At 44.1% G+C, this 9,142-nt stretch overlaps 1 protein-coding gene across 2 annotated transcripts; it reads right to left on the bottom strand.

Moving 5' to 3' along the window:
- Positions 1-202: 202 nt before the first annotated feature.
- Positions 203-8,981, bottom strand: LOC118835871. 2 transcript variants are annotated; one of them, XM_036743162.1, is made up of 4 exons: positions 8,771-8,981; positions 5,565-5,614; positions 1,522-5,093; positions 206-1,461 (listed from the first exon to the last, which is right to left on the bottom strand). In XM_036743162.1, the coding sequence occupies exons 2-4, from the start codon at positions 5,593-5,595 to the stop codon at positions 244-246; spliced, it is 4,821 nt and encodes a 1,606-aa protein (XP_036599057.1). In that variant the 5' UTR covers positions 5,596-5,614; positions 8,771-8,981; the 3' UTR covers positions 206-243. The 2 variants fall into 2 exon arrangements, with proteins under 2 accessions (XP_036599056.1, XP_036599057.1); XM_036743161.1 differs by having other exon boundaries at positions 203-5,093.
- Between the last annotated feature and the right edge of the window lie 161 nt (positions 8,982-9,142).

Genomic DNA, 9,142 nt, shown 5'->3' with positions numbered 1-9,142 from the left:
GGAGCTCCCTTCGATTTGAATACAATCTGTCTGACTGGAAGCTAAAATATGGTATGAAAGGGAAGGAGGACAAGGAGGAGTCTCTTCCCTCTGCATGCCCAGGAAGGGGCTCATGCTCGACCATGTCATGAACAGAAAGACAGACTCAGCGTCTCCCTGTTTAACTACATAAAATATGAGACACAAAAATCAGACTGTAGTTTCAAAGGTACACGATCATTTCCAAAGAAAAAGATGGGTAATTTAATTTTGCCTTAACCTTTGAAATTTCTCAAGCAGAGATTTGAAACCCTTTCTAGGTCCCTTTGACTTCTCTTTTTCATTATTCTCCTTCCCCGTGGGAATGGATTCTCTTGGGAGGATGGAAAGATTCTCTTCCATGAGTGACTGATGACTTCTAGATGTTTTAGTTTTCCATGGGTAATTATCAGTTTCTGAGTAATCAAGCCACTTGGCCTTTGCAGGCACTTGAAATACAATGTTTTTGTGTGAGAATGATGGAAAATATGGTGCATAGTATAATGGCCATTGTATATTGAGCTCAGGGAAGAGCTGACTGAAGAAGGAGAAGGGCTTATAGGGTACTCTCAGGACAAATTTCAAGCCCATCTCCTCTTCAGAGCCTGGCAGAGGCATTGGTATGGCCAACATCTCTGCTTCAAATTGGCGTTTTGTTCTCTTGTCATGGAGACAGCCATTTGGGACCCAGGAGGCACACTCTAAGCAGATTGAATAACTGGTTGACATGCATTCACCAGGCTTCTGACGGGGACTTTCCTTCATTAGCCGAAAGAGGATCTGTTTACATATGTCCCTTTTTATTTTCTCCTCAGGGATGGAATTGATGATGGCACGTACGGTTCTAGAAGAGACGTTGTCCCTGCCCTCGATGGTGTATGGTTTGATGTACTTCAAATGCCATGGGATTTCTCTCTTTTTTACAATCTGATTCTGGAACCCGGACTGAGCCTTATCTTTGTGGTAAGAAGTCATTGAAGCCTTAACCTGGCAGTGGCCATGGTCTGCTGGAGCATCCTTCTGGTGGTTGAGAGTGGACAAAGGAATAGTCTTTTTTTTAGGCATGAGAAAAGGTATAACTTGATCATCCTTGCCTGCTGGAAGTGTGCTCTGGTTGTTGTTGGTGTCTGATCCAATTTCAACCTGGTTGTTATGACCAAATGAAGTTGTATTTTGGTACTCGGGTCTCACTGACGTGTTTGCTTCATGGTCTAGGTCATGTAGAGGTGTGACCTCTACATGCTCACTGGGCTCCAGTACAGCCCCTAATTTGAGGTTTGGTGTAGCTATGGTAAGGTGATCAGAGTCAGGTAGAGCTGTTACCTCATGGTCTATGTCCTGTGAAGGAACTGCACCATCATCCTGGCATGGTGGTGTTGTGACTTGGTGGTCCATGCCCAGTGAAAGTATTTCACTGTCATCCTGCCCTGGTGGAGTTATGACCTGGTGGTCTATGCCCAGGGAAGGTGTTTCACTGTCATCCTGCCTTGGTGGAGTTATGACCTGGTGGTCTATGCCTAGTGAAGGTGTCTCACTGTCATTCTGCCTTGTTGGCATTATGACCTGGTGGTCTATGCTCAGTGAAGGTGTCTCACTGCCATCCTGCCTTGGTGGAGTTATGACCTGGTATTCTATGCCCAGTGAAGGTGTCTTAGTGTCTTCCTGCCTTGGTGGAGTTATGACCTGGTGGTTTATGCCCAGTGAAGGTGTCTCACTGTTGTCATCCTGTACTGGTGGGCTTATAACTGGGCAGTCTATGCCCAGTGGAGGTGTCTCACTGTTGTCTTCCTTTCCTAGTGGAGTTATGTCCTGATGGTCTATGCCCAGTAAAGGTGTCTCACTGTCATCCTGCCCTGGTGGGCTTATGACCTGGTGGTCTATGCCCAGTGAAGGTGTCTCACTGACCTGGCGGTCTATGCCCAGTGAAGTTGTCTCACTGTCATCCTGCCCTGATAGGCTTATGACCTGGTGGTCTATGCCCAGTGAAGATGTCTCACTGACCTGGTGGCCTATGCCCAGTGAAGGTGCCTCACTGTCATCCTGCCATGGTGGGCTTATGATCTGGTGGTCTATGCCTAATGAAGGCATCTCACTGTTGTCATCCTGCCCTGATGGAGTTATGACCTGGGGGCCTATGCCCAGTGAAGGTGTCTCACTGTCATCCTGCCATGGTGGGCTTATGATCTGGTGGTCTGTGCCCAGTGAAGGTGTCTCACTGTCATCATCCTGCCCTGGTGGAGTTATGTCCTGGTGGTCTATGTCCAGCGAAGGTGTCTCACTGTCATACTGCCATGGTGGAGTTATGACCTGGTGGTCTAGGCCCAGTGAGGGTATCTCACTGTTGTCATCTGGCACTGATGGAGTTTTGACCTGGTGGTCTATGCCCAGTGAAGATGTCTCACTGTCATTCTGCCATGGTGGAGTTATGTCCTGGTGGTCTATGTCCAGTGAGGGTGTCTCACTGTCATACTGCCATGGTGGAGTTATGACCTGGTGGTCTAGGCCCAGTGAGGGTATCTCACTGTTGTCATCTGGCACTGATGGAGTTTTGACCTGGTGGTCTATGCCCAGTGAAGGTGTCTCACTGTCATCCTGCCCTGGTGGGCCTATGACCTGGTGGTCTATGCCCAGTGAAGGTATCTCACTGTTATCATCCTGCCCTGGTGGAGTTATATCCTGGTGGTCTATGCCCAATGAAGGTGTCTCACTGTCATCCTGCCCTGGTGGGCTTATGACCTGGTGGTCTATGCCCAGTGAAGGTATCTCACTGTCATCACCCTGCCCTGATGAAATTATGACCTGGTGGCCTATGCCCAGTGAAGTTTTCTCATTGTCATCTAGCCCTGGTGGAGTTATGACCTGGTGGTCTATGCCCAGTGAAGATGTCTCAGTGTCTTCCTGACATGGTGGAGTTATTACCTGGCAGTCTATGCCCTGTGAAGGTGCTGCACCATCATCTTGGCATGGGAGAGTTGTGGACTGATGGTCTGGATCCTGTGGCATTGTTTTCCTGAAGTCTACTTCTGTTTGATATGGGGTCACCTGGGCACTTGTGTCTGGCATAGTCTCCCTCATACGATCTGCAATGGTTTGAGGAGGAATCATCCAATAATCTGGGCATAATTGAGGTATTGCTTGTTTGGGAGGGCTTGCTGGTTGAATGGCTTTCTTAGCCTGTGATTCAGTCTCGGTTGTGTGACCGAGTGGAGGTATGGCCTTGGTTTTATCACTTACTGGAGGTATGATCTCATGAGGGCCTGGTGCAGTTTGAGTCTGGTACTGAGGACCACCTAATTCATGATTGTCCTGGGTGTCTGAGGCCGGTGGTTCTTTCTCTTGATGGTCAAAAATATTTAGTAATTGTGTGTGGTCGTCGAGGCTTAGTGTCACTGAGGTTTGGCAGTCTGGGCTCCACATAGACCTAGCTTGTTGCTCAGGGCAGAGTGATGGGGTGACTTGGTTATCAGGGTCTACTGGAACCTCAACTTGCTGGCCAACACCAGCTGGGCCTCGGGACTTATACTCTAGTGTCAGTGAATCCCTACCCGAAAGCCTAGGACAAGGTAGGGATTCGATCTGGTTGATGGGAGGGAACGATGGTGTTTTGACTTGGGTCTTTGATCTAGATGTTGCTGTAGGCCCACTGCTCAAGACGACTGAAGGTGAAGTTCTTCGTTCAGGGCCCATCGAAATTGTTGCCTGATGACTTAAATCCGGTGAGACCTCATTGAAGTGATCAACTCCTGGGGGAGGTATTTTAACTTTGTGCTCAGAATGTGATGGTGGCCCAGTGGTATCCTTGACATTGTAATCAGGGCCTAGTGAAGCCTCAACTGCATGTTCAGGGCATTGGAAGGGCCCAGAGGTCCCCCGGGTTCCCAGGGACAAGGAAGGATCAGAGGCTGCTCTGGTGCTCAGGATGAAGCCTCGTGACTGTATCATGGTTACCCTGGCCTGGTGGTTGGGATCTGGTGATATAATGTTTGTGAACATCGCATTGAATTGAGGCCAGGGGGCTTCTGTGCTTGTGCTCCTGCTGACATATTTGGGCCGGGATGAAGGTGAAACCCAGGTTCTAGACTGCTGGTTGAGGCTTAGGAAAGGTAAAGCAGTTTCCCTGAAGGCAAGGCCAGGATGTCTGGAAGCCTCGTTGACCAAATAATCAAGGTCTGATGCTTTTTCCAAAACTATATCTGTCTTAGAATTGTGGTTCTTACAAGGTGATTCTAAAATTAGACATTTGGGCAAGAGGTTGGTTCCTCCCCCGCCTAACATAAAAGTTAGAATTCTGACTTGGTGCTTATGATTCTGAGCTGCTTCTGTGGAGTGACTGGAACTCACTGGGGCAGGTCTGGCACTGGCCTGAGGGTCAGAGAACACGGAAGGTTCACCCATTGCCTTGGTCTTATGGTCCATCAGTGACGTCGTCTCCAGCTGGTGGGTGAGGATTGGTGGTGACGAAGGGAACTTCTGTCTGTGCTGTGACAGCTCTTCAGCCTGGTAGCGAGGATTGTATTTGAGATGGGGTGGCTGCTGTTTGAGATGAGGCCACTCTTCGGACCTGTGCTCAGGGAATGGGACAGGTGATTGCTTCTGTCTGAGATGTGGCGGCTCCTCTTTCTGACATTTCTGGCTCCGTAAGATAGTGGGGAAGTGTTCGAGGGCTACAGGAGTCTCCGCTTTGTGTTTTGGGTGAAGCGGAGTTTTAACACATATAGAAGGTGTTCCTAGGGCTACATTTGCCCTTTCCCTGAATTTGGAGTTAGGTAGAGACAAGACAGAGGGGTCCGGATGGCACGGGCATGGAGATGGTTTAGTTGTACCCTGGTATTTCAGGTACGGCAACGGCACAGAATTTGTGGCTGGATGCTTGAGCCAAGGTAAGGTTGCAGTTCTTCTATGAGGATGAAGTGGTAATTGGGTGGAGCTGGACTGGTCATTGAATTTGGTACTCTTCTCAGCTCTGGGAAGGTGGTCTCTTTCCCACAGTGGTGCTATGCGATGAGGTGGGCACGGCAATAGCACTGACTTGCTGTGGTAACAGAGACCTTTTGGAGGAACCTGGACTAAGGATGCTACAGAAAAGGAAAAACCATGTGAGTTAGGACAAGGAAATGCTGCACACAGAGAGAATGAATAGGAAGGCCAATTATACTAAGAGTGTGTATTATTGTCACTTTACAGAGGAAGAAATGAAGCATAGAGAGAGTGACTTGACCAAGGCCACACATGCATGCATATAGCTACTATAAATACAGGACTTGGGACTCACACTTAAGAGCCAAGAAGAAAAGTGGTTAAGTGACTTGCCTAAGGGAACCACAAAACTAGGAAGTGACATAGGCAGGACAAGAACCCTAGTTGTCTGATTTTCAGACCCCAGGTCTTTGCATTGGGTAAAGCTGGTTCCGAGGATGACAGGATGGTCCTCATTTATGTGATCTTGCGTGACTGCCCTGTCATCTTCAGAGGGAAATAAATAGCTCACAAGGAAAGATGTGAGAGGTTCCATTTGAAAAACAAAAACAAAAAAGCAAAATTCTCACCTTTTGGAAATAACCTGTGTCTTCTCCCCATTTGTCCACTGAAGGATTTCCTTGAGAAAATAATATGTTAGTAAAGAAGTACAAATGCTTTTAGTTCTAGTGACTCCTAAAAAGGCCACTGATTAAATGACTGTCTTTTAAAGTTTGCACTATGCTGGGCCAGATAATTTCTTCATCAATCTACTTCCTATTATCTCCATTACAAGTCACTGCTAACTAATATATGTGGAGTTCTATCTTCTTCCCTTAGAAACAGCCTTTAACATATTTCAAAAAATACTTGATACTCTTTGTTGCTCTCCAGGTCCTCTTGTTTCTCCACTCTCCATCTGTCTTCTCCCTCTACTCCAAAATATAGTTTCACATTTTTATTAAAAATTGGTCTGGTAGGGGAGGGGGAGAACCCGTGGCCTCTAGGCTGCAGATTCCCCACTCCTGAACTAGTCTAAATAAAGAGACTGGAAAAATTCATTTACATGGAAATATGGTCAAGTAAGAGAATATGATATGTGCTTCTCAGGACATTTTATTTGTTTTTTAAAATTCTATTTAATTTTATTTTTAGTTCTAAATTTTCTCCCTCTATCCTCCTATCCCCTACCTATTGAGGTAAGAAAAATAAAACCATTACAAATATGTATAGACACTCAAAACAAATGTCTGTATTAGTCATGTTCCCAGAATGGGGAAAAAGCAATGAAAAAGAATGAAATGGAAGAAAATATGCTTTAATCCACACTGAGTCAGTCCGTTATTTCTCTTTCTGGAGGTGGACAGCATGTTTCATTATAAACCCTTTAGAAGTCTGGTTGGTTATTGTGTTAATCAGTTACTAAGTGTTTCAGTTACTGTATAAATTATTCTCCTGGTTCTGCTCACTTTGCTTTGTATCAGTCATATAAATCTTCATAGGTCTTTCTGAAGCCATCCCCTTTATCATTTTTATAGTACGATAGAATTCCATCACGTTCATACACCATAACTTGTTCAACTATTCCCCAAATGAAGGGCATTCCCTCACTTTCCAATTCTTTGCTATCACAAAAAGAGCTGCTATAATTTTTTTTGTAGTTATGAGTCCTTTTTCTCTTTCTTCTTTTTGAAGCATAGATCTAGTAGCAATATTTCATGGCCAAAGGATATGTGCAATTTAATAGTTTTTGGGATATTGTTCCGAATTGCATTCTAGGACTAGTTCACAGCTCCAACAAGAGTACACTAGTGAAACTATTTTCCCACATCCCCTCCAGAATTTGCCATTTTCCTTTTCTGTTATCTTAGCCAATCTGATGGACATAAGGCAGTTTTTCAAAGCTGCTTTAGTTTGCATTTCTCTAGTTATTAGTTATTCTAAATTTTTTTCGTATTTGTTTCATATGACTATTGATAGCTTTGACTTCTGAAAACTGCCTGTTCATATCCTTTGACCATATATCAAATTTGGGAATGTCTCTTATTCTTACAAATTTGACTTATTTTCCTCTGTAGTTTAGAAATAGGACTTTTATCAGAATAACTTGCTATATAAAGTTTTTTCCCCTTGTTTACTCCTTTTCTTCTAATTTTGGCTACATTAGTTTTGTTTGAGCAAAACCTTTCTTGTTTTATATAATTAATATTATTCATTACACTTCCTGCGAACCTCTATATTCTTGTTTGCTCATGAACTCTTCCCCTGTTCATAGATCTGACGAGTGATTTCTTCCATGCTCCACTAATATGCTTATGATATCACTTTTTATGCCTAAATTATGCAACCATTTTGAGCTTTATCTTAGTATATAGTGTGATATTTTGGTCTATGCCTCATTTCTGCCAAATTCTCAGTCCATTTTAGCAGAAATTGAAATCTTAAGCTAAAAGAATGAAGCTCTAAGGGTGAGATTTTAAATACTTTCTTAGACAAAACATCTATTCCTAGCCTTCAGGTTTCACAAGTTGCCCAAGAACAGCTCTAACAGTATTTGGTTTTGGCAAAACAGTTCAACGTTTTCAGACACATTGTTGCTCCATAAAAGAATGTTCTTGTTCAGTCTTCTCAATTCAAAGACAATAAATTGAATTTTGAGAGTGTAGAGAATTTTACTTAAACTGAAGAATCATGATAGGAAAGCTGAGAATCACAAGCTCTGATCACCTAGAGCTCTCTTCTGAATTCTCTTTCCTCTGGTGACTCACTCCAAAACTGCCTTTCACCAGAGTTTGAACAATAAGAAAAGCAAGAACAGAGAAAGGCTGGAACCAGGCCATTTTAAATATTTTAAGATTAGGGCATAGATAATTTAATCTCCAGTGATCTTGGAATTTCTTCCCTAAGGGATGGAGACTGAGAGGATAAGTTACTCCAGGAGATAAAAAGCAAGTAAGAAAATTGTAAATTTGTACCTTTGGAGAAACAAGGATACTGCTGAGAGGACTATATGTCCTGAAGTAGAGAGAAAACTATTTGCGCTTTCCTAGACACCAAGAACAGGACTGAACTCAATGGTCCAAGCCCAGGCAGGAAAACTGAGATTGGAAAATACCAGTTGTCCTTTGTCACCTGGTATCACTTGGTTTCAGGGAAACTTAATGTGGTGAATACCTTCTCCTAGAGATGGGCTTTCCTGGTAAACAGAACACACATAAGTCTTAACTTGGAATTATATGAAAAATGGAATTTCCTATTTGTGCTTATCAATTGGTCTTCCCTTATGTCCTTTCCACACAAGATTCAGTATTAGGATCATAGATTTAGAGCTGAAAGGGATCTTAGATATCATATAGTGTAGGCTCTCCTTCCCACCCCACCCTCGCCATTTTATAAATTTCAGGGACGATGACCTGCCCAGGGTTACACATGTAGGGAATGGTACAGCTGAGATTCCAAACCAGGCTCTTGAACACAATGCTTTTTCCTCTATAACACTTGACAAAGCATAAAGTATGAGCTCTTTTGTTTCTCCTGAAGTCATTATCTATCTACAGCAAGCTCTAGGAGAATAGGAACTATATCTTTTAAACTATTTTACTCATTATATAGCCCCTAGCCCAGTGTCTTTGGCCACTGAAGAAGTAGGCACCCAAGAGCTGCTGCTATTGAGGACTATTCTCACTCTTGAGAACAGATTGAAATTCTGCTTTTCATTCTCTCACTCCTGCCTCTCATTACCCTTGAGCCTGACCCAGCTTCCCCCAGCTAGGAGCTGGTAACCAGAGTCACTCACCAGTGAGAAGAGCAGGGGATGGACCAGTACAAATATAGTTTGTGGTCTTGGTGGCTACAAAGTCACCCAGGAGGGAAAGGGTAAGATGACCATTCCCCAGTTAACATAGTAGAATCAGTTAGTTCAAAAAATCGCACCCTCTCCTAAGAGGACTGTGTCCTGGGATGCAGAGAAAAGTAGTTTTGCTTCCTCAGGAGCATAGAGTTAGACTGAGCCTTGGATCAGTCCCTCCTAGAGAGGGCATGTGAGGTGGTGGTGACATCACAAAGCCTAGTTGTCTCTTTTTTTCATCTCTTCTCTTGGGGACCAGCCATTGGGATGGGTGGCTGGGGGCAAGGAATTCAGAGATCCTGAGTTCTTTGCACTGAACAC

The sequence above is a fragment of the Trichosurus vulpecula genome, chromosome 2 (genome assembly GCF_011100635.1).
Source record: "Trichosurus vulpecula isolate mTriVul1 chromosome 2, mTriVul1.pri, whole genome shotgun sequence".
Classification (NCBI taxonomy): Eukaryota; Metazoa; Chordata; class Mammalia; order Diprotodontia; family Phalangeridae; genus Trichosurus; species Trichosurus vulpecula.
The sequence above is the reverse complement of the archived record's forward strand: the minus strand, read 5'-3'. Positions and strand labels throughout refer to the sequence as shown.

What these genes read in the sequence shown, in the direction of transcription:
- LOC118835871 (XM_036743161.1), bottom strand. Translation starts at nt 5,595, where the DNA reads ATGGGGAGAAGACACAGGTTATTTCCAAAAG. An exon ending in ACACAGGTTATTTCCAAAAG is followed by an intron (nt 5,094 to 5,564) that starts GTGAGAATTTTG and finishes CCTTTTCTGTAG; the next exon opens with CATCCTTAGTCCAGGTTCCT.